A 25,105-nucleotide genomic window follows, 5' to 3' on the forward strand; every position below is an offset into this window, starting at 1 on the left:
AATGGAATCATAGCATCACGGGATGGATGGGTCTGCAAGGGACCTTAATGGTCTTGTTCCAGCTGAGCCCTTTCTATGAGCACAGCACGGTGCTTGCTGAAATGGGGTTTATGGCTGGAGTTGTGCAGAGACTTGCACTGAGCTTGCTTGTACTTCTATTGCCATTGAATCCCAGCTTCAGTGTGGAAAAATGGAATGCCTTTGGCTGCCCCCTACCCTGAGCTGCTGGCCAAGCTGGTTCCTTGGTTTTAGGGACAGGAGAATAAACCTGCTTAGAGTCTGCAGCTGAAATTTTAGCGCTTTCCATTACTTTGCATCAGGGATCAATTAACTATGGGATTTTGTAGCATTCTATGAATCTCTTTGAATTAATACAAATGTGTTTGAAGCCTCCAACACCATGTAACCCTTTGCCCCTCTCATCAGCTGAGCTGTCTTTGTGACAGAGCTGACAGCCTCTGTCACTCTGTCTGTCACTCTGCCTGTCCTGTCCACAACATCAAAATAAAGAACTTGTTAGTCCTGTCTGAGATCAAGATATAAGCAGACAATTGATTTTTCTCCTTCTTCTCATTAGTGAGCTCTGACACTTAATAAAACATATATTTCCACACTCAGGGTAAGCAAAACATCCAGATAGTGGCTGTCAGAGAAAGCTGGGAGCGGGGATTAATCTTTATGGAAAATCAATAACTGGAACAGAAAAATTGGCAGAACCCAAATTAAAAGTCGCTGGCAATTTCTGTCTTCATATTTCACATCTCCTGCATTTCTGAAAAAGAGATTTGCTGTAAAGGCAACAACCACAGAGGCAGGGAGGAGGGTGGACTTTGTACCTGGTTCCTTTTCTGCTGTTTCCAGGGGGTTCCTGGCAGATGGAGGTGGGTGCCAGGTCTGGGCAGCACCTGGTTCAAGGTGATCCCTGTCCCAGGACAGAGGGCTGTGAACACTGACCTTTCTGCCAGAGGTTGTGTCCCAATGGCAGCACTGTCATAAGAGTCTCGCAACATCCAGGGTGCCTGAATTATCCCTGCAGCACTAAATAGTGCCCATCCTTCATGATATTCACCTGGCTGCGTGGAAGCAGGATTTTCAGAGCAATATAAAGGCTGCAGCCCCCATCATCACAAGGGTATGACTGATTTACTCACTGCTTGCTCCCAGTTTCACTGGTGCCTCAAATACTTGAAATAAATTATACATTCCAAATATATTCCAACTCTAAATCACAGCCACACATCAGTGAACTCGTGGCGTTCGTCAGACTCTGATTCAGAGGCTCACTTTGAGAAGGAAGAGGAATTGAAGTTTTCTAAAGAACCCAGAGGAAGGAGGGAGGGAGGGAATTGCTCTGGTGGGATGCAAAAGCCCCAGCTGGACCAAGGCAGGAAAGAGTTAATTGTGTCCCCGAGGCAGCAATTATCTCCAGCTCATTACACCCACTAATGGCACCCGAGGAGGGAGCCCCAAAGCCTGGACATGCCAGAGTTTGTAGTGGCTGTTTGCATACAGCAGGTCAACAAATTTGGGGGTTTGGAGACTGGGACAAAAATCTTCTCTGGTCTGAGCCTCACGGTCACACATGGCTGAGAGCCTCGTATTTCCTCAGCAGCAGTTAATTTAACTCCTGGGCTCTTCTTTCCTCCTCTGCTGATGGATGGGCAGCCTGGACAAGTCTTGGCACCAAAGGGGACCCCTGGGGTGGACACCCCCTCCTTTCTCCAGCGGTGACATTAATTTAAGCACCCGACACGTGTGGACATGAGTCGAGATCCCATCTGAGCTCCAGGCTGCAGTGACACTCGTTTATTGATGATCTCGCTCAGGGAGACGGAGCAGGGTCAGGGGAGCTCCTTTATCTTGCTGGAAGCTCATCAAAAGCCCGTTTGGATCTCCTTGTGCTGTGCTGAGCTTTGCAAGACAAACGCCCTTGAGTGTAAGTTCAAGGCAGGTTGCCCTGTCCCGGATCCCACAAGACATCCTTTGCTGCAGCCTCATCCCAGCAGCGATTGTGCTTCCCCTTTTGCCAGGAAACTTCCCAAGGGGGTCACATTTTCTTGGATGTGGGAGAGCAAAGATGGGAAGTGGGAAGCTTGCTGAGCCTGCTTGTCCCCTGGTCTTTGCTCGGGGCTGTGCCTAGCAGGGAGCACAGCCAGGATAATGCTGGGGTGCAGCACGCCTGGGGAGCTGGATGTCTGCCCTCCCCAGGGAATGCGGCATGGATACAGCTCAGGGCTCAAACATCGATCCCGCTGGGAGTGCTGTGACCGGCACAGCCGCAGAGCAGGGCAGGCAGAGCTGCCCCGCTGTGATTTATCGCCCGGCTGGGCTTGCGCTCCCTCCCATCTGTCTGGGCTTCCATTTCCCAGGGATAAATCAGCCTGAAGCATTTGATCCCACAACAGCCTACAAGCAAGGGGGACTGCAAATTGCCAGGGTAGGAGCAAGGCAGGGGCTTTTATTTCCTGAATGTTACAGTGGTTTGAGTAACATTTGTCTGTGTGAAGGACCAGGACTGGGGCGTGTCTGGGCCACAAGGAGGGATTGAGGCTCACAGAGAGATAGTGACCTGCTTGGGTTTGTGGAGAAGGGGAGGTGAACTCTGCACAGCCAGTTTAGTGCCTCACTGATTCCCAGAAAGCTTTTTGGGGGTGCATGACCACAGACACAGGCCCTTCCTGGGTTAAACAGGAGTGACTGTGGGGCTGGATCTGTGTGGAGGGAGCAGAGTCCGAGCTTGGAGTGATGGGCTTTGCTGCTGCTCACACGATGCTCTTCCCAGGGCCTCATCCAGCCCCAACAGTGGGGCAGGGGCTGTGGCACCCCATGGCTGTGGTCTGGGGGGTTGATCCAGGGGGGGCTGCAGCACAGGGCCAGAGCAGGAGGGTCCTCTGGGAATCCTGACAGCCCCTGGCTCCAGCAGCAGGACAGAAGGGTAAAGTCATGCCCATGTCATCCCATCCATCTCTGCTGCTTGCAGGCTGGTCCCGGGGGAAGTGCAGCCTTTGGCAGCTCTAAGTGGGGTTGGAGGCGGATGCAATTCTGGAGAATAAGATTCCCTTGCAAAACCTGTAAAATAAAAAAACTTAAAGTTCTTGGCTGAGAAGCTTGTTTAGAGATTTTTATCTCTGGCAGAGGAAATAGTTCTTAATTCCCTCCCTTGCTGCCTCCCAGCAAGTTCTGGGTCCCCAGAGGGGCACAGGCCATCAGCTTTGTCAGGAAATGAGCTGAGGAAGCAGCTTTTGTTCACGGAACTGAGACTGACCTGAAGTGGCTCTGGGTGAAGTTGCTGTTGCTGCCACGTGCAGTCCCTACTGTGGGGAGAGGCAGGTGGGGTGTGCGTGGGGTGGGCAGACTGCACAATACATTTGAGACAGATTGCAGGCAAAAATTATATTTTTGAAGCCTTGAGTGGAATCAGGAGGTGGTTTGGATGATGCTGCTCCCCCTGCTCCATCCCCTGGGTCCCCTGGGCTGGGGTTCTGCAGAAGGAGGGATGGGGGCCAAGGCCACTCCACACACGCTGGGGGTTGCACTGCTCCTGTCTGAGCTGGTGAGCTGCTGGGATATTGTGTGCAATGGGAGGAAAGATATTTAAGCTTGGTGCCATCCACAGCCTTGTCTGCCTTGTTGCAGAGCACTGGGGCTGGGCTGTCTGAGCACCCTTGTAACTGTCCTGCCATCAAACAGGGGGACAGAGGGTGAGGAGGGTCCAGGCTTCTGCCTCACAGTGGGTCAGCGGGCAGAGCAGAGTCCCAGCTCACTCGGCTTTTGTCCCTTGTGTTCATTGTCACCTCCGCCCGCACCGAGAGCCTCCTCTGAGTCATCTCCCAGCTCAATGGAGTGTGTGGGCTTAGTGCAGCTTTAGCTGTTCATCCTCTGCTGTGCTGGAGCCTGACACGGGCAAGTGGAGCAATTCATCAGTGTGGGGATGAGGCAAATGAATGTCCTTTGCCGATACAATGGACCTTGCTCTCCTCCCACCAGCTCCAGCAGCAGCTGGTGTCGCTCTGGCCCAACGAGGGCTGCTGAAGTGGCTGCTGCATGAGGAGCTCAAGAGATCTTAAAAGAAACACAGACTTACGTTTTGTGGTGAATGACTTACAGCTGAAGCCGTAAAACATAGCCTTTGAGGAGAGGGGGCTCTTGAAAATGTTTCTGTCTGCAAGCAGAGAGAGGGAGAGCAAAGCCATGGCTGCAGCACCTCACCTCTGAGGCTTAATCCCTCCAGGTGAGGCTGGTGCTCAGGACTGTGACTGGCCTCACGGCCATGGTGGCTGCCAGGGCTGTCCTTGCCCTTCCCACCCTGGCCCTGCTGCCTGACTGTGGCCTTTGCCATGTGCAGCTCTGCCCCAGCATGTGCCCCACTCCTGGTCTCCGAGGAGAACAGAGCTGGTGGCTCCTGGGGGACTCTGTCAGCTGTCAAATGTTTGAAGCACCTGTGTGGAGTTCAGCGTACCTCTTCTCACGTGAAATAGCAGGTCTCCAGAGAGCAAATCCAGAGTGAAACATCTCTGCTGGTGACTGACATCAACTTCCTCATTAATGGTGTTTTCAGCTCTGCTGTGCAGTCACCTGCCCTTTTACTGGGTCCTCACCTGCAGCACACTTGAGAGGTGAGCCATGCTCCAACTCCAAGCTCCTTCTGGGGTTCAGTTTCACCCCATTTGCAAGGACTGAGCTGAGAGCCAGGGCCATGGAGCACATTTTGTGTCTGGTCACAGAGAAGAGCGAGATGCCAGGAGCCTGGAGGCAACATGATCCTTGTCACCAGTGTAGCTTAAACCGGGGGAAGGCACAAGAGCAGAAGTGCTCTTGGAGGTGCTGCAGATTTGTGACAGCGATTTTGGAGGTTACTGCATTTGGTGGGGAACAGCAGTGTAGCACAGCGGGTCTCTGCAGCTGCACTTGTCACCAAGACAGGGACAGGCTTGGGGCTTTTCCCACACTGGAGGCCAGTGTGACTCGAGCCAGTGCAGCCCCTTCCCTGCCTGCAAGCTCTGGGCAGGACTGGGGGGGCTGTTTGAGCACCCTGGGCTGCCCCTCACAGTGGGTGCTGTGCAGTCAGTGCCCGAGATAACCCAGCAGGAAGCAGGAGGAAACACAGCTTGGGGCCCCCTTGCCAGCCAAGTGAGCAGAGCCGCTCTGGCCCTTCAGCATCGCTCCGGCTGTGTCGACCAGCCTCCCTGCGGCCCCACTGGGCTGAAAACATCCATTTTAGGTGCCTGTCGGCAGCGATTAAGGAGCACAATGCTGACGGCCGCGCGGGGGGAGCCCACGGCCGTGCAGCCGGCGGTGCTGGGGCTGCCGCAGGGGGAGCGGGAGGGGAGGACAGGACAGGACAGGACAGGACAGGACAGGACAGGCTGCCCAGCACGTCCCAGCGGCTGCCGCGGGTCGTGCGAGGCTGCGGGGCCGTTACGCAAGGGCTGGCGAGCGCCAGCACATCCTGTGCCCCACGCCGGCTCGGGGTGGCCACAGGCTGCTGGACACCTGTGGGCATCAGCCACAGGAAAACTTCTCGTGGCTGCAGGATGCAGCTCAGCCTCGTGATGCTTTTTGTATCGTGGATGGCAGCTGTGGCACTGGAGGCTCCCAGTTTGGTTAGCTGGGATTTAGGGCAGAGGATCTGTGCAAAGGGAGAAGGTGGTTGTGGATACTCAAGAGGCAGTGCTGCTGGGTGTTTTCCTTGTGGGGTTTGTAGACACCCCCAGTGAGCAGCCAGCTGGGTGAGGGGCTGCTCGTCCGTTCTGGCTCCTGAACCATGGGGGTGTCAGCTTGTGGCCAGCTGAGGAAGAAGGGGCAGGATGGGGAGGTGTCTGTGCAGGCAGAGGCCAAGTGTACCTGTCCCACTAATCACCATGTCCTACTTGGTGTCTGCATCAAGAATGGGGTTAATCCTAATCCAGGGTAAGGATAAAGGGCCACAAGTGCCACCTGCCAGGGAGCCACGTTCTGGTTGGCACTGGCTGGGGTGCCTTGGTTTAGTGACCTAAGCCCCGAGGTCAGGTCAGCTAGCCCAGTTCCCGCTGGGGCTTAGCTGGACCGGTCCTCCAGGATGGAGCCAGAGCTGCTTAGGGCCTTGGTCAGTCCACTGCTGCCAGGAACACCCTTTTGACCCCACTGCTGCCACCACAGCAAAGGACAAACACACAGAGCTGACGTTTCAAGTTGTGTGTGGCTTTTCAACCCCATCAAATACCTTTATTCACACAAACGTCCCTTAATTTACAAAGCCTCTGCCATTCATACACATCAGGGGATCCACAGTGTTCAAAGAACTTAAATAGAATGTTTCATACCAACCCAAGTAAACCAAGTACAAAAAAAATTCATATAAATTTGTTCACACATAGGTCCTAGATTACCAGCTTCTGTGCAAAACAAAAAAAATACAAATTCATTTACTAATATTATCTTTAGTTTGGAGTCTGGGTTTAAACCTTCTGTTCTTGCTAGCTCAGCACAGGAGCTGTGTAGAGTGGGAAGGGCCCTCAGCAGGGCTGGGGCAGGGTGCCCCTCTCCTAGGTCTCACACAGAACTCCACTGGTGTGGTAGTGAAGAAGCTCACCCTGCAAAGTTGCTGTTTTCTGCTGGGTGAGTGAGCTGAAGGCCCATGCTGGCTTGGGCAGCTGCTGTGGAGGGAAGAGGCGCCAGGCTGGGGCCACCAGGCAGTCCTGTGTGGCCCCTGTGAGCTTTCCCAGTAGACCAGACACACCCCCAGGGCTCAAAGCATTTGGGCAGGCTGCAGAGAAATGATCTGGCAGATCACAGCTGGAAGAGAGCAGCTCCCTGCACTTCCCTTCCAGCTACACCCACCACCACAGACACCCTGAAGTGTGAAATGTGTCTGGACTTGAAGGGCCCACACGCTGGATGTGTCTGTAGCCAGCTGAGGAGCACAGGAGCCACTGGCACAACTCTTCCCAGTGGCACAAGCATTGGCTGCATCCCAGTGCAAAGGAATGGGGGCTCTGCTTTCCCAATGCTGATGGGATGGGGACTGTGAGGAGTGGAGCACAGCACTGAGCTCCTCTCCCCCATCCCATGCATCCCATGCCAGCATTGCCAAAGAGGGCCAGGAGCACCCTTGCCCCAGGCAGCTGTAGTGTGAGGCTTTGGGCAGCACAGGCCTGGGGTAAGGAAGGAAAGCAGCAGAGTGTTTCCCTGTTCTCCTGACCCGCAGAAAGCCCAAGGAAACAAATCCCAGTTTGTGCCCTGCAGCAGCTGCCCTGTGATGCTTGGCAGGCTTAAACCCAGACTCGTACTGCATACGGAGGAGAGACACTGCACACAACTGAGGATTTCCACAACGATGGTAAAGTTTGTTTTACATCTTATTGCTCCAGAAAGGCTCTGGGAGCCTGTGATATGTGAAGGAGCCGGGTCCTGAGGAGTAAAGGAAGACCACAGGGGTAACTCTTATCTGTCACTAGCACTGCTGAACCTCAAACACAGCAGCAAGGGGATATAGGGGAGCTAATCTAACCCCTCTAAGCTAGAGCCACCTCTGCTTTCCTCCCCATGGACCAAAGCTGGCTGGGAGATCCCCGTGACACCTGCGTGATGCCGGTGGTGTCGGCCTTGCTGCAGGGCTGGTGCAGATAACACGTTTCCCAATCCTCCTGAGGCTTGGCTTGTTCCCCCCACCCACCCCACATCCCTCTTGTAAACAGCAAAATCAGAAGTAAACAGTTTCATACAATCACTCCCCTGGCACCATCTGGGGCCGCACGAGCCCAGAGTTCTGCAAAGGGGGCTTGGCTCCCCCCACACCAACCAGCTACCCCCAGCACCTGGATGCTCAGCTTCACTGCAGCCAGGAAGAGACAAACAGCATGGCCCTGGGCTGGGAAATGGGCTACAGGCTTGGTGCTGCTTTTTTACACTTGGATTTTCCCAGTGCTGCATCCTAGTGCCAAACATCCACAGCAGAGGAAGAAGTCTGGCCTGCAGGAGCTGGGCAGGTGAGGCCCAACAGACCCACCTGGGAAGAGAAGCCTAAACATTCTCCATCCCACAGCATATGCAGGTTTGAGCTTTTTGTTCCCTGTTCCCACCTTGTTCTAGAGGGAGTGCTGGTCTGGGCCAAAGTAACTGAAGGAGAGCTGTGGGGAGCTGTAAACACAAGGCAGGTTCCTGTATAGTCTGGGGAGCTGAGCACAAACAGCAGCAAAATCAGAGAGAAATGCTCTTAAAAGGACAAACTAATCAGGAAAACATCCACGTTGGCCAAAGGCTAGCAGTCCTAGGACTCCTCCTTGGAAGTGTTTGCTAAATCCTAAGTAAGGCACTACGGTCTAGCTCACTAACATCAAGCTGCTTGAAAAACACATCTGCAATGCAAAAGCTGAGGTGGAGATGTGTGGTTTGAAGATGGCCTGAAACAGCAGTGGGCCAAGAGGGCTGACCCTCCCAGGGCCTGCTGGACTCACTCCTGTCCTGAAAAGAACAGGGCTATCCACTCACTGCCTTCCAGCTTCACCTCCTGCCCTCTTCCTGCACCCGTTCAGGCCAGGGTTCAGTTGGAACAGCTGTAAAGAGCAAAGGCTCTGCCAGGTGAAGGAAGGATGGTCCAGTGATCAGGGTACTAACACTGCATTTGTGAGTTCACTCTCCCCTTCCTGTGGGATGCAACACACAAAGCTGCAGGAATCCCACCCAGTTGCAGCCCATAGAAGCATCCCTAGGGACAAACACAAGCACAGTGAGAAGAAGGGCTTGGCAGTGCATTTGTGCTGTGCAAACCTTCACAAGTCACCAACAGCCTGTTTGGAGCCTCCTGGCCCTCCTAAGAAGGATCAGGCCTTCCTGCAGCCATGGCTTTAGCTTTGTGTCCTGGAAAACATGGAAAAGAAGAAAGAAGCCCCTCCATCCTTTCCCTGCTCTGCCTGAGTCCACCTGAATTTCCTCCATTTCCGTTCATTCCTATGAGGTCAGCATAGTACACTGAGGAGATACACGGAGGAACATCTAGGAACTGTCAGTGATGACAGAGGAGAGCTGCAGGCAAGGAGCAGTTCCCATAGCCAGGCATGAGGGGGCCAGGAGGACCCTCTCCTGCCTGTGGCCATGGCCAACTCCAGACAGAGCACCCCAGCAGCTCAGGAGTGATGCTGAGTCAGACCAGCCCACTTCCCAAACCACTGCTGGGTGATTTTACCTGCTGAGAAACATTTTAGGTGGTTCAGAAGCTGCAGGGTAGAGAAGAGGTGGTGCTTTACATTGCATTTACAGTGAGCAAAGTCTAAAGATCATCAACACAGGACAGCCCCAGAATAGGAGTTTTGCTTTAAATATAGGCAAGGAAATAGAGTATTAACTGCTCAGCCTGAGGTTCCAATCTCCTGACCTGAGCTGTATTGTACTGTAACCCACCCTGAACAGCAGCATTGCCTTTTGCTTCCTGGAGATCATTAGCTAGCAGGGAAAAGTGTCCTGTGGGAGGCTAGAACCCAGCCCATGACCCATTAAGGCCAAACCTCCTCCTCTCCAGAGCATTGTTCCTATCGACTGAAGTTTGGCATTAAATGGATCAGAGCAGCAGACTGCTTTCTGTTTCTCCTGTACTCAGATAATGTCAACCTGAAAATGAACTCAGCAGCTCCCCAGTTGCCTCTGAATAGAAAGACAGTAACAAAGATGATCACGAAATCCAGCTTGGGAAGACCTGCTTTGCCAAATGGCTTTCCAGCTTATTTATCCTACTCTATCCTAATGTCAGCTGCCCACAAGCCTGGGCAGCACCACCTATTCAGGAGCTGCCTGGCTATGAAGTTATTCAGCTGCTTGCAACATGTGGTCCAAGAGACTTGTTTTTCCTAAAGCACTGCACTCCCAATGCAAACCTAGCCAACACTTTGCTCCCATTTTCCCTAGGCAAAATCAATAACTTTGAACCCAAAACTGTGCCCAGCTGGACTCAGAGCTGGTACCTGGCAGCACACCTCACCATCAGGCTGCTGATTCCCACTTCCTTATGAAACCACATCCCTAGAAACATCTACCGAGTCAAACAGCAGCATAGGAGACATGGGGAGGGCTGACAAGGGCAGTTCTGCTCTCTGGATCTTGTTCCAAAGTCTTGTGAGTGTGACAGCTGCCAGCTTGTGATGTTCCACAGGCCCCTGCAGCCCCCTCCCACACCCCCACAACATCCCTTCCAACACAAAAGGTAACACCCAAATATTTCACATTGCCGGAGATCCTGTAGACCAGGGATCTTCTGTATCATCATCTTCCCTTATCTTTGACTTCCTTGTTGCACATAAATAATGGAGATTATGGGTCCCTGGTAATATATCTGCAAGAAAAAACAAGAGAGGAGAAAGAGAGGTCAGGTTTGTTAGTGGTTTGTCTCAGTTACCACACTGTGACTCCAGGCATTGGCTGTTGGAAGGGGTGTAGGACACCGTTCCTGTCACCTGCTCACTTATCCCATTTAACAGAGAGATGCCACATCTCTCTGCTGCTCAGTGGTTTTGCTATTGATCCAGATAGGAACTGGGCTCCGTTTACAGTCAGTTTTTTCCCAGAGGGACTCAGACAGCAGTGCATGGAGCACACTGCCAAGGACACCACATCCAGCTGCCCCAGGGCTGGGGCTGAGCATCTCCCCACAACACAGCCCCATCCCACACAGCTCCCTGCAGTGACAGCCCTGCTGGAACAAGGACAAGTGTTCCCACAGCAGAGCCTGGCCTTGAGAGTCCATGTGATGTGTTTGTGAGTGCTGGCTCCCTGTACTCCACCAGGAAAGGTGGAACAAGCTGCAACCCCCGAGCTGCCCTGCACCACTCGCCCGCTGCGTCAGCAGCAGCTCAGGCATCACGAGTGGCTCTGCAAAAGGAGAGTAAAATCCAGGCTGGTGCAACTGGAAGCAGAGAAGGAGAGGCTTGCAGCTCAGCCCACAAGGATGCTCAGTGCCAGGGATTTTAGAGTATTTGCTGCACCAATCCCTGCTTTGGCCAAAGCCTCAATACACAACAACCCCCACAGTCCCTGTAGCAGCAGAGATGCTGCACCCAATTCATCCACAGCCCTGGCACCCTCCTGTCCTCTGAGCTCAGGGACATGGGAATGCTCAGCTCTGCACATAAGCCACCAGCGTTTTCCACACAATTTGTCTGCAACCCAGAAAAATCCCTGCAGACAGCAGAAGAACAGCACACATACACATGATGCCACTTCTGTACTAAAAATAAACCCTTTAGGATGTCCCAAACTCAAGGAGGCACCAGCAGAGCCCAGGGCAATGGTTGTGCTGGGAAGCAGCGGGGGTGGTCCATGAGCTCTAAACTCAGACAGTTACATGGGAAAAAAATTGCAGGGGGTAGATTTAGCTCCCCCATTCAGCAGAGGCAGGTCCCACCCCAGCAGGGATGGGCGAGGGGCTCTGCAGAGACACCAAGGGAGCAGCAGGAAAGACCCGCTGCAGAAAAAATGCCACTGCCCAGCAAATTTCAATTCCTTAGCCCTAGGAAATCTCATTAAAGAAATCCTTGCCTAAGGAACACATTTCTAAAGGACAAGGCTGCTCAGAGCAGAAGGCAGGGACGTGGGCACACTCCTTTCCAGGAGAGGCTAACCAATGGATGCCACTTTTGCAGGCTGCCATCAGAATAAAGCCTTTCTGTTTGAAGAGGCGAGAGGCACACAGACATCAGGTCAGGGCAAACACACAAGGATTCTTCTGGAAGGTTTCTCCTATTATGCAGCTTCGTTAGCAAGTAGGGCAGGGTTTCTGTTTGTGCTTCCCTGGAGTAGGAATATTTGCAGGGAAGGCTCTCGGTTGAGCAGCCCTGAGCTCACTGCTCTGAGACAGGAGAGCTCACCCCACTGACGCACGTTTTTGCAGGGGCTTGTTCAAGAGCTTTTAATCCCTCCACTGATGCCACTTATAGTTTTAATCAGCTCGAATGTTCATTCGGCATCAGCAGGATGTGAACCAGCAGCCCATGGAGCCCCCACCCAGCACACAAGATGACACCAATGCGTGGGTCACACAGAGGGGTGGTGGCAGTGGGGTCTGCATGGCAGAGAGGACTCAGTGCAGAGGAGGGAGAGATAACCCATCACCTCTTCCTGTTAACCATGTCATCTGCCCCTGTGTGGGAACACAGAGTGCGAGGGAAGGGGGCTGCGTAACCGATTTATCCCCTGAGCCTTCCCTCACGCTCTGTACCTATACTTGTGATGCATTCCTTGGGTGAATCCTTAAATCTAACTGCAGTGACCTCCCCCAGGGGTGACAACGAGCAAACAAACACCAATACAATTGGCCAGAGGTGACATAGTCAGGGCTTCATTTCACCCCAGGCAGAATCAACACTGCCCAGAAGGATGTCACCACTCTATGGGGTGGCCCCTGTGATGCTGCATTCACTGCTGTGGCTGAGAAGAGGAACTGACCTTGCTTTTACTGTCCTGTGGCTTTTGTCCATGCCAAGATCCACAAACCACACTGAAAACAGTCCAAAGCCAAAACCAACATTGTTTTAGGAATGAAAATGCTGTCCTTTAACTGGCCAGTGAGTAAAATTTGAGCTGAGTGATGCTAACAGACAAGATCCAACTTGATCCAGCAGCCCATGTTCACTGACAGCTCTCAGAGTTGCTGCTGTGTCCCTGATTCCTGTCCATCCTCCAACTCTGAAATTCCACAGGGCAGCACTTTATCAGCAGTGCTGGGAGTGGTTGGGCACAGCACCAGAGAGCTCTGGCCAGGGTAGACACCAACATTCAGGGTGAGCAGATGAGCTTGCTCAGCATCAGCTCCTGGTGCACGTTGAAAATGCAAAGAGCAGAACAATGCAAATACAAACAGCCACTTTCAGCTGAAACTGGAATAATCAAAGCCAGTGACAGAGGAGTGCTGGAGAGAACCAGACTGGCCACAGCTATTGAACACCTTCCTGCTCATGACAGCCCCTGAGATGCTGCAGCCTGCAGAGATTCTTGCCATTCATCTTGAGCATCCACCAAAATCAGACCAACTGTTTCATGCACAGTGAAAATATAATGGAATACAATCTAGCAGAACAAACTGCCTCTACAGTGATCACATCCATTGTAGTTTAATGTTCCGTGTGAATCAAAACTACAAAGTTTCTCAAACATGTAACTGTTAGTGGTGGGTGATGCTGTACTTGCCCCTTGTGTTCCTGTGCCCAAGGCCCCTGTGTCACTGCAGTGAGCTGCAAAAGGCCACACTGCCACTGTACCTTGCTCCTCTGCAACCTAAGGGTTGCACAAACCCACCCCACCAGAAGATTCCACTGCAGCAGCATCGCAGGGAGGCCCCTCACCATCCCCAGGGACTCTGCAGGACAACGACAAAGGTGACACAGAAAGAGAGATGTTCACACGGCAGGAAAGGAGAGTCACTCCAGCCTTCCAGCACTGCGAAGAAGGGGTGAAATACTCCCAGTGGGCAGTGCAGTCAGTGCTGAGCTATCACAGAGACCCATCAGCAGATATCCAGCACAACCCTCATTGTGCTAGAAAGGCTTTTGTCCTCTTTACCCAAAAGGCAGTTTTTCCCAAAAACTCTAGAGAGCTGTAGATAAACTTGGCTATATTTAAACAATTGTAGAAGGCAGGGAAGAATTAAATGTTCAAATTAAAAAGAGAATACCTTTGTTTGTCCCATGGAAACACTGCCCACCTCTGCTGGTACTATTGCCCCAGGGCCACCAGCAGTGGGAAAAGCAAGGAGATAACACTGTCATCTCCACCTCAGGGAGCCCAGTGGCCAGCATACATCAAGCCAAAAACACTTTCTTGTCTGAGAACTGACATTTCCTATCTTCATTTTGGAAGGGCAACACAGCATTAAGCTCTCAGGTGTGCATCACATCTGTGGCAGAACTAAAGGTGAAGCTGCTGAGACATGAAGTGAAATCTGAAGAGGTCAGTGGCGCAGCAAAGAATAAACAAAAAATCCAATTCCCTGGGTCAGGCAGGATTACAGTTTTCCAGGTTATGACATGAACCAAGGCTGAGCAGGTCTGAACTGTCCTGGGGAAGAACCTGCTGCATGACCCAGCATAGCAAAGCTACACACCAGTACCACAATAAGTTGGAAGAGGTTACATGAGTTTCTCGGTCAACTAAAATTACCTGAGTACAGAATTCAGGCTCTGCTCTAAATCCCATTTTAAGCTTCTCAAGCAGGTTTCCAATTTAAGATTTGCATTTAATAGCAGCCAGAAGAAGGCTGATTGGAATGCACAACTACACCAAGAAAGCCATACAGCAAAGCACACCAAATATTCTGGCTGCCCCACGAGTGAGGCAGAGGAATGCTCTGGGTTTGCAGGGAACATATGGCCGGTGCTGGGCTCTATCTGGGCCAAGCGACCCCGCTCCATGTGCCAGGTTGGGTTATGTAAGAGCATCCCTGGCTGCTGCAGCTGTGTCACGACGATCGGTGCAGACTCAGGGATGGAGTGGAGCTGGGGGGGGGGCTGCAGAAGGCAGCTGGGTTTGAGCAAACAGCCGCGGGGTAGGACTGTCCCCTCGGTGTTTGTTATCCCTTCATGTACTATTCCGCAGATCTGCGCAGGATGAATTTTCCCCCGAGGGCAGGGGCTGGTTGCATAACGCAGCAGCATCGTGTCAGCACAGAGCCAGCGCAGATGGCACAGCCCGGCCTGACCCTCCACACGCAGCAGAGCTGCTCCCACAGCCCCACGCCTCGCCCCGGGGCACAAGGCAGGGTGGCTGCTCATGCCCCAGGGCTGGAGCACACCCATCTCAAGGGCTCACATTTCCACAGATTCACTCCCCCACCCTAATCCCCAGCCCACACTTGCACTGAGACCAGTATCCAGCCCTAAGCAGCGCTGCTTGAATCACTTGAGATGGGTGTGATGTATTTTGTGGAAGAGTACAGAGAAGATAGTCTGTGGACCGGTTTGGACAAACCAACAGAGAAGAACAAGACCCACCCAATGGGTCTATTCATTTCCATCCCTGTTTCTCTACAAACAGCACAGAGTGTACCTGGGCACACAGAGAGGGTGGTCAGGCACCACAGCGTTTTCTATAAGCTGAGGAACCCCCAGGTGGTAGCAATGAGGGGTTTTAGCAAAACCTGCCAAAATACCTCCACCTTCCCCAGTGCCTGCTGCTGAGGGCTTGCTCTCAGAGCTGGACAAGCACAGGCATCAGCTGAGGGCTGGTGAGTGCTGGCTAGGGACAGAATTTCCTCCCTCTTTGCCCTCTTGCATCCATGGTCAGCTCCAGTCTAGCTGGCTGGGTGTGGTTTTAGGGTGAAGAGAGGGCTGGGGCCCAAGCTGTGATGCCAGCACCTGACACAGGCAGGCTGTGAAAGATCTCCAGGGACCAGTGATGGGCAGGCAGCTCTGCAGGAGCCTGAGAAAGGATGTGGGCTGGAAAGATGTCAGCCTCACCCCTGGTAATCTGTAATTCTTCAGTTTCATTGAAATGTTTGGCTGGGAGAATCCCTAGTAACAGCTCCTGTTTACAGACAGCTTTGCCATGTAGGCAACACCTCCCAGTCCTTCTGTGTCACTGGTGAGTGACACTGCCAGCTACACCACATCCCTGGGGATCCTTCCAGACTGTGTGTGACCACCCAGGCCGCAGGACCAGGACCTCTGAGCTTAAGATTGTTTAGCAGAGGGGGAGAAGGGAGGGGACTCTGGACAGAGCTGAGCTCTGTCTGAGCAGAGCTGTTTTTAAGCTTCCTTCCTGAGTAGACCTAGGTCTACAAACACAGATGCTGGAGATGAAAGCATCTCCCGGGTTTGAGCCACTGGTGTTCACACCAAAGGGAAGTCCTGCCTTTAATAGGGAAATGAAACAGAGCCACAAGATGGACCCACGTGCCTTGTAGGTGAAAGCAAGGAGTTTTGTGCCAAGACAGATGTGCCACTTGGTGCCTACTCACTGAGCCAGCTGGGCCCAGAGGTGTCCTGTCCCAGTGTCACAGGGGAGGGGTATGGTGCTAGACAGGGAGCTCCAGCACAGACTGTGCAAACTACATCACACAGCAGAGGAGGCACAACTGGCAGATCCCTCCCTGACCCTGAGAGAGACAGATGTCCCCTAAGCTTACAGCAAGTGCTTGCAGGTGTCTCTGCTGTGCCCCAGTCTGTCTCGGCCACTGGCCAGGACTTCTGAGGAGCAAAGCTCCTTCCCAGCCCTTCCAGCTCCACTGGGCCCTCAGGCAGTGACAGGATGTGCAGCTGCTAATTCTATTTCTCACCTCTACTTTATTTTTGCAGTAGAATAGGTGAAAACAATCTCAGAAGCAGTGCTCTGATGAGTCACTATAGAAATAACTCTAGGAACATAAAAGACTCCTTTGTGTCACTACAAAATGCACTATTGGACCAGTGCAGCCAACAGAAATAAGACAAAAAGTGCGAATCACTTACCAGCTGCAAAGCACAGCAGTGCCCTGCCCTGAATTTAAGCAGCACATGTAACCTGGTCCATTCTGGTTTCAAGCTCAAAGGCATCAGGTCGATCCTGCGGGTTAGCAGCCAACATGTCTTTCAAGAGCTGCTTGATCCCCTCAGACATGGAAGTCCTGCGTTTCTGAGGGATGTGCAGCTCCATCTTTGGGTTTTCTAGCAGCGCCTCCCCAACGGGCACAATCTCAGTCCCCTGCTTGATGTATGTCCCCAGCAGCTCCTTCTTGGTCTCAGCGTCAATGAAAGTGATCCTCTCAATCATGGCCCAGATGATGATGCCCAGGGCAAAGATGTCAGCCTTGGCAGTGTAGTGTCCCTCCCACACCTCGGGTGCCATGTAGAAGTCAGAGCCACAGGCCGAGGACAGCCAGTACTTGTTCACATTCACATTTTTGTTCTCATGCCCACCCTCCTTGCCCCGAGCAGTCAGGCCAGCGCAGACCTTGCTGAGCCCAAAGTCAGCCACCTTGAGCACAGGGGTGCCAGATTTCTCAGTTATCAGGATGTTGTCTGGTTTCAGGTCCCGGTGGACAATGTGGTTCTTGTGCAGGAAGGCAATGGCGCTGGTGAGCTGCAGCATGAAGCTCTTGTTGGTGGCTGGGTCGGGCCTCCGGGACAGCACATACTGGTTGAGGTCTCCCCCTTCACAGAACTCCATGACGAACCACAGGTAGCAAGGCTCCTCTGCATAGCCCAGGATCCTTTCACCTGACCAAACGGGATAAAAGTGAGATTTTCAGACACATTTCAAAGTCCATACTAACCTAGGATGGCTGAGGAACAGGTCTGGTTTGTGTGGAGAGCAAAAATTTTGGGACTGTGACTGGGACCTACTGCAGGGCACCAGCAGTGATGCTGGCACTGCTGTGTCTTCAAGTGCTTTGGGATCTTGTTGAGCACAACACACCAGCACCATGTTTATCCAAACTCACTGCTGGGAACCAGCTCAGGGGCCTCCTCCCAGCAAAGTGCAGAGAACACATCTTCAGTCCTACCACCAAACCATTCTCGCCATGCTCTGACAGCCAAAGCAGCAGAGGCTATAGGCACAATTAGCAGCGAGTCTACAGGAAAAAAATCACTTTTGTGAATGCCTCCTCTCCTACCTGAGCTCTGCTGCAGGAGGCAAAGGCTGGCTCATTCCATACACTTTCCTGGAACTGCACACAGGGAGTAAATCACAGCCCTAAACACTGCCAGCACAGTTTTGCCAAGAGTGGTCACACCAGTGTTCCAGCCCTATGGCCCACTGGGTCTTCCCAGATCAAATTTTTGCATTTAAGGATTGCATTTGTGCTGGGGAAACTCTGCCACTTCATTCAGCTTTCATTAAGTGCCAACAAGTCTTTAATGAGAGGAAACTGGAGGTCCAAGCTACAAATAATGTTTGCTAAGTATAATCTCAGTCACACTTGTGACTACAAGTACTCCTACTAGTCAGTATTACAGCCCAAACAGCTTCTTCCTTCACCAGACATCAAACTGAGCTCTTCAAGCTCAGAGCATCTCTAGCTTTACTCTGTAAAACTCCTTCTTAAGGAAGGGCTCTTTTGCACATCAATTAGACTCGTGAAGAACACAACAGCACCACATCAGCTAATGGGGCCAGGTCTGTCACTGGTGCTCCCCAGGGATCCCAGGATGCCCCAGGGAGCATTGACAACAGACCCATCCATGTTGGCTGATGCCAGGAATGCAAACCCCATGATCAGACCCCAAGTATCCTCCAGAGAGGACCCAGGTGATTGGCAGAGCCTACACACACCACCAGAGCACCATTTTGCTCTAGAATTTTTTTTTAAAAATCCTTAAGCACCATAAGAGAGAAGCTGGAGGATACCACTCACCTCTGCCAAAAAAGTCCCACAGCCAAACTCAAGTGTTTTTGAAAGCAGTTAAATAACTCCACCCATTTGACAAAGTTGGGTTTTGTTTGAGCAAAGCCCTAGAGAGCATCTGGGAAAGCAAAAAACTTCCAGCATCAGGTAAAGCCAAGGACTACCAGGGACACCCAGCCCTGGGCTGCACTGGTCAGCAGTCAGTGTGGGTGGGGATATTGGTTATTTGCACAAACAGTCTGTATCCATGGCTACTGCTATGGAAATGGAAATCTGCACAACAGAAGGATTTGGCTGCACCTCCCCATCTTCAGCAATCTTTTGCTGAGATTAGTCTGAAGGTTAGATCTGGGGGATGAAGGAACAGGGTGCAGTTACACGGGGTACAGGGTGCACTTTGGGGGTCTCATCTGCCTGCAAAGAGGCTCACCATGAAAGCCCTAAGGCCAGTTGGGAGCAGCACAAGACAGCTTGGCTCTGGAGACCAAAATGCTGATCAGGAAATGTATCTTCTCTGGTGCAAGCCACCTTTGGCATGACAGCATGGAAACTGAAGGAGAGAGGATGCTTGTCCTGGGAGCAGAGACCCCAGCAGAGTCAGGATAGCCCCAGCTCACACAGTAGCCACCACTTTGATTTGTTAAACCCCAGGAACATCACAGCAGGACACAGGGTTTGGCTTTCTGCTTCCCTCTGCAGCCCCAACACAGGGAGCAGGACTGTCTGCCTCTTCTCTGCCAGGAATCAAACCATGCCAGAGAGCATGGCACATCCCTCACACACAGCCAGGTGGGAGCATCCACACAGCACTGCTGGCTGGAGCCACAGGAAGTGGCTCAAACACTGGCTCAGCAGCAGGACCTGTTAGCTCTGACAAGCCAAGGTTTGTTTTTAGCATAAGGAAGGCTCTGATTTAAAACTTGGCCCCTGAACCTCAGCAAGCACAGGAAAGATGACGAGGATCCAGCAGTAGCTGTGAGCACCAGGCACTTCACTTTGGGTGGAGCATTGTGAGTGGAGGCTTAGCCAAAAGTAATATTTCCTCATTTTCTTTCTACAATCTGAAAGTGTTTTAGTTGTTAAATCATCTTCCTGCCTTCAAAACAAACAGCTTTAAACATAAAGAGCTGGCAAGACAATCCTTAAAGATGAGATGTTAGCAAACTGAAGACAAGCAGTCAAGAGCTGAGGAGATGCCAATGACAGGCTGGACCTGTTCTCCATCACCAAGCCAGCATCCCCATGTGCTCCCTGCCCAAACACAGGATGGCACACACTCACACTCTAACTTTCCCAGCAGCACACACACACCTCCCCCACCCCATCCTGGGAGCTCATTAGCAGCGTGCTAATTCGCTTAGCTTCACAGGGGAAATAAAAATCCAGCGAGAGCAGAAGCAGTACCCCAGTGCCCACCACCACATGTAACCTCTGACTCCCTCTGTGCAAGGAGGGTGCACCAGAGAGATGGGAGCTGGCAGCACAGAATTCCAGGCAGTTGGAACGATGGCAACACACACAGGTGACAACACGGCAGCCCATGAGTGAGGCTGAGTGCTGGTGGCAGGCTGATGGTCCCAGTAGCAACACCTTACACCTGTTCACTTAAGGCAGCTCTGTCACTGCTCTAAGTTAGGAACAAGAGGGGCATGTGATGTGCACAAGCACTGGAGGTGCTGCTGTGTCAGAATTCTGAGCACTTTGCACAGGTACATGCCTCTCCTCCAGCTCAACACCGAGCTTTCACCTTCCTTTTCACACCCTGCCCTTAAAATTAATTACTCCACATCTCATTAAAATGATAAAGGTTCAGGCTGTGTGCCGTAGCTGAGACCAAATCCCGACAGTTGTGCTCCCGATTCAGAAAGTCTCAGATTAATCCTCGCCATGCCCTGAGCCCCGGCACGTTGGCACAGCATCTGCGCTGGCCCGTAAATAGCCCAGCTGCGGTCGTGCAGAATGGCACGGCAGAATGGCAGCACAGCTCCACGGCCACCACCACAGCCCCAGCTCTGCTGCCAGCAGGGAAGGAGAGCAGGAGACCTGCAGGGCTCATCCATCTCCAGTTTTTGTTTGGAAAATATTTATCCACATCTATCAGACCCAAGGTTTGGGAAGGCAGCAAGGAAAGGTTGCTTGGCACAACACAGCCCTGAGGGCAGCCAGGCAGATGAAAAGAGAATGCGCTCCAGCTCGGATTTGGGAGTCAAACTACTCCTGTCCAGGCTGGGGATGCACAGCCTAGCTCTGCTCCCCTCTGATGAACTGCAGGAGGACCAGGGCAGGCAAAGCTCTCCTCACTGCTGGGAATTCAGGAGGCTCAGCCCCACCTAGCAATGGGGTATCTATGGGTCCCCTTCCCCCGCGGCACCTCCAGCCCCCCAAGAGCTTTCCCTAAGCCAAGCCACCTCTCCTCAGGGCATGCAACATGACAGAGGGGGGCAGGAGCCCCCCCCATTCCTGCTACAGCTGGACACACACCCAAAGGGAAGAGTTGGCTCCTCTCCCAGGGAACTGTGTGCCCTGGCTGTACAGGAATTTGGACACTGCCCTTCTCAGGGAGCCTCCCTTGGGTGGTTGTGTGAAGGAAGAGCACGAACTGGGGTGCATGGGGAGAGCCAGGCAGGTCTGGACATGTCCACCCACCAGGGATACAGAGGGGACAGGCAAGGCTGGGACATTTAGAGCCACAGGTTTGCTCAGAGGATGGCTCTCGGGAGCTTTGCATGAACTCTGTGCCTGGCACAGGGTCTGGGGGTGGCAGGAGACTGAGCACCCCAAAGAGCTGACAGGAATACTTGCACACAAGTTTGGGAAAGGAAGGATTGGGGTGAGCTGGCTTTGCTCACAGCAGGCTGGGGGCACAGGGCTCCAGTATTTTTCCACATCTTCACAGCACATTGGTAAAGCTGGGTCTGACAAGCAGCCAAGGGAGCAAAGCAAGGGAGGGAGGGAGAGAGCATTTTGGAGATGTCACCGTCACAACCACCACCTGTGACAGAAGGTGACCCCTGACAGCCCTGAGGGACCTCAGGGGAAAATGGAGGTATCAGCCCAAGCTACAGGCATTAGTGTTTCCAGGACTGTTCCCATAGAGCCAGCAATAAGACATGGGGACAGTCCTAAAACTGTGAGATCTTGAGCCGTAACAGGCTGAAGCCTTGGGATGCTCAGAGATGGGGAGATGTCCCCCTTGGTGTGTCTGGGGCACAGGCTGTGAAGGTCCCCAAGGGATGTGTGTAGGCTGTGGCACAGGTCAGGGTAGTAGATGGAGCCTCAGGATCTGGGGTGTAAGAGAGGATGAGTCAGTGCTGGCCAGGGGTCCAGCACACAGGGATGACCCCCAGAGGTTAGGTGTGAGCCTGGAGGTGACAACAGGGCCCCTCAGGACTGGGGGTGGGACTGCAGGGCACGTGGAGGGACCCCACTGGTATTGCTGCAAGACATGGGTAGGGTTTAGGGAATGGTTTCCTAGGAGCATCATACAGGAAAGGGAGAGTGGAGCAGATAGCACAGCAGGGGGCCACAGGGTCATTCAGGATGAGTGGCAGCAAAGAGACCCTGTGGGGGAGCCCTGCAGGGACAAGACAGAGATGGGTGATGGGACCAAGCCTAGAGCAGATACCTCACAGGGAACCCCAAGATGCAGGGGTGATGGGTGTTCAGGGGCACAGCAGCGAGAGCCAGGGGTGGTTATGCTGAAAAAGCAGTGAGTCAACATGGGAAGAAGGGAATTGTGAGAGCTGGGGGGAGCTTTGGGTGCTCTTAAGCGCAGGTGATGCCGATGTGGGATTTGAGCAATAGGGTGAAGGGGGACAAGTGAGGGTAGCAGCAGTGCCTGAAGTGCAGTTATTGTGGAAGGGCATCCACGGAGGAGGAGACAAACCCAGGATGTCCCGCACAGGGCATCCCAGCAGTCACCTGCTCCGGGGCTGTAACCTGGCAGGGGGCAGGAGGATCTGATCTGGGTGTGGAGGTCACTGGAGGCAGCAGGGAGGCGGCAGGTCCAGGTGCTCAGGGCTGGGGATGGGTGACACGGGTGTCAGGGACAGGGCCCTGGAGGTGCCCAGGAGGCGCTGGGGCCGAGCCGGGGATGCCCCGGGGGTGCCGGTACCTTTGAGGGAGGTCTCGACGAGGCGCAGGTAGAGCTGGCTGCGCTTGTTGCCGTGGCTCATGCGCTGCCCCAGGCCGTGCCGCTGCAGGACGCACTCCTCGAACCGCACCACGTTGGGGTGCTGCCGCCGGAGGCTCGTCAGGGCCCAGAACTCGGCCAGCGCCAGCTCCACGTTCTCGGGAGCATCGCAGCGGATCCGCTTCACCGCCAGCCGGGCGCCGCTGCGGCCTGACACCGCCTCGTACACCACGCCGTAGGCGCCGCGGCCGATCTCGGCCAGCAGGCTGTACCGCGGGCCACCGCCGCCGCCGCCGATGCCCGGCCCCGCCACGGCCGCCGCCGCCATGGCCCCGCGCCGCGTCGCCCGCCGCCGCCGCGCCGTCCTTTGTGTCCCGCGGCGGCCGCCGTCCATGGCCCCCCCCGCCCCGCGTGCCGGGCAGCGCCGCGCGGGCGAGGGGGCACGCGCCGATGCCACCGCCGCGCCGCGGGGCGGAAAAGCGCGCGCTGCCGGCCCCTTTAAGCGTTCGACCAATCGCGGCCGTGCGGGGCGAACCACGGCGGCGCCGGGGGGGGGCGGCGGCCGCCGCGCCGGGGCTCGGCCTCTCCCCGGTACCGGCCCCGTACTCGGAAAGGGAGGTCCGGGTTTCCCGCCCCGGGCGCGGTAACCGGGTCGCGGCGCCGCCAGCGTGGCTTGGCGAGGCAGGGGCTCAGCGCGACGGCAGGCCCCTCCCGCTCCCCCGCCACGGTGGTACGCGCCGCGCCGGTGTAAACAGGCCGGTCATGGGGGCCCCGGCGTCCGCCGCCGGTTGCCCCCCCTCCCCGTCCCTCCTTCCCCCCCTTCCCCCCGGGTGCGGCCCGGGGGAGGCAGTGCGCGCTCGGGCCTGGCCCGCGGGGCTCACCTGGGCAGCGGCGGCGGGGGCTCCGGGCCGGGCGCTGCGCGGCAGCGGCGTGTGAATGGGCGGGGTGGGGGAGCGGAGGCGGCGGCGGTGGGATAAGAGCGTGGCCGCGCGCCCTGACGTAACCCCTTATGTAACGGAGGGGGGTGACCCGCCCCCAGCAACCCCCTCCCACCGCCCCGGGACGGGCGGCGCACCGGGAGGGCGGGATGCCCCGGGGTGGGTTGTGGGGAGCGGTGCACCGGCGGTAGCCGTGCGGTACAAGGGGTCCGGTGCACCGGGGAGCGCTGTGTGTGATGCCGCCACGGGAGCGATGCACCGGGGAGGGGGGCGGTGCACACGTTGTAGGTGATGACCCGGCGGGGAGATGATGCCGTCAGGGAGGTGATTCCCCGGGGAGAGGGTGGTGCCCCGGGACCCAATAAATCCTCGGGACCCGGTAAATCCCCGGGACCCGTTGCGCCAGCGGTAGCCGCGCGGTGCTGGGTGTCCGGTGAACCGGCGCTGTGCAGCCGCACCGGGAAGGGCGGGCGCGGGGCTCCGGGCCGGTTTCACAGCATTCGGGGGCCCCTCCCGGGCGCCGCGCTCACCCCGACTGTTCGACCCCACTACCGGGGATCAACCGGGGAGTTTCCAACTGGAAGTTCCCCGAGAAAGTGGCTGCGATGCCGAGAAGATGCTGCTGCCCTGCGGGCTGGGACCAAGAGTTTTGGGGGCTCCCCAGGGTGGCGTGGAGCGGCGCGGCACCCATCGGGTGTCCGTGTGGTGGGACGGGCACTGGTCACCGAGAGCGGGACACCGAGGGGCGGCGAGGGCCGGGGGGAGACAGTGTGTCCCCCCGGCTTGCCGTGACCCCGCGGGGTTGAGTCTTGGCTCCGCACGGGGCTGGTTTAGTGGCATTTCTCATGCGAGCAGGTGGGGTGGACCACAGAAGTCCCTGTCCCACGCACCGTCCCCGAATTGTTATTCACCCCCCGGCCCGTGGGCATTACGAGTATCCGTCCACTCCGGGCTCCCCGGGGATGTCATCCTGTTCCTGGCACTGCCGGTGGCTGGCAGCCCCCCGGGCTCCGGGCTTTGCACGCCGCCGTCTTGCTCCCCGTGGATTTGGGGATAAAACAGCGATCCAGCCCCACAAGATGTACTTTTCCACCCGCCTCTCCCGCATTTTCCTGCCCCCCGCGCGGTGCCGTTGTCAGCGGGGCACCGCGGCCGCTCAAAGACAGCGTCTGCAGAGCCGGTTTCGGAGGAGCTCTCAAAATTCCCTGATTTCTTGACCCACTGCTGAGCCATGTGCCGCTACCATCACGCAGCTCCAGCAGCTCCCGCCTGCGTCACGCTGGTCCCGGGGAAAGGGACGGTGACCCCCGGAGCCACCGGCGACTCTAATGCAGGGCTGCCCCGCGGTGTCACGGCGCCGGCTGCAGTTCCTGCAAGTGGTTTGACCTCAATTTGTTTTTAAATGGAGGCTAGGAGGCTGCGGGGGTCGTGCCGCAGCCCCGTGCCCCCGGTGCCACTCGGCAGCCTGGAGCGACGGGGACGGTGGCAGCGGCGTGACTCTCCGTGCTTACGAGAGCGCCGCTTCTCGTACCGCTGTCGAGTGGCACTTGTGCCTCCTGCCCACGCAGGGAGGTCACCGTGTTCCCGCCTGGGCAGCGCTGACCGCCCCCCCGCTCCGGTGCTCCCTTTGGCGGAGGTTCGCTCCCGGTGCGGGTACTCTCGATCGGAGCTCCCGCGGGCGGTTTGGAGCGGAACCCCGGGCATCACCCGGCGTTTCTCCCCATGTCCCACAAAATGCCTCTGAACACCTCC

General features: G+C 55.1%; 1 protein-coding gene across 1 annotated transcript; it reads right to left on the minus strand.

Moving 5' to 3' along the window:
• Window positions 1–6,187: 6,187 nt before the first annotated feature.
• Window positions 6,188–24,586, minus strand: STK35 (serine/threonine kinase 35). Its single transcript, XM_033075227.1, has 4 exons — window positions 24,286–24,586; window positions 22,398–23,087; window positions 16,407–17,153; window positions 6,188–10,303 (listed from the first exon to the last, which is right to left on the minus strand). The coding sequence occupies exons 1-3, from the start codon at window positions 24,584–24,586 to the stop codon at window positions 16,441–16,443; spliced, it is 1,704 nt and encodes a 567-aa protein (XP_032931118.1). The 3' UTR covers window positions 6,188–10,303; window positions 16,407–16,440.
• Between the last annotated feature and the right edge of the window lie 519 nt (window positions 24,587–25,105).

This window comes from Catharus ustulatus, chromosome 17 (genome assembly GCF_009819885.2).
Source record: "Catharus ustulatus isolate bCatUst1 chromosome 17, bCatUst1.pri.v2, whole genome shotgun sequence".
Lineage (NCBI taxonomy): Eukaryota > Metazoa > Chordata > Aves > Passeriformes > Turdidae > Catharus > Catharus ustulatus.

Excerpts from the sequence above, each read along its gene's own strand:
- STK35 (XM_033075227.1), bottom strand. The coding sequence starts at position 24,586 with ATGGCTCAGCAGTGGGTCAAGAAATCAGGGAATTTTGAGAGCTCCTCC. Across the intron at positions 23,088-24,285 it reads CCCGGAGTGGACGGATACTC|CCACGCTGGCGGCGCCGCGA; the intron begins GTAATGCCCACG and ends TGCCTCGCCAAG. Across the intron at positions 17,154-22,397 it reads CGTCGAGACCTCCCTCAAAG|GTGAAAGGATCCTGGGCTAT; the intron begins GTACCGGCACCC and ends CCGTTTGGTCAG.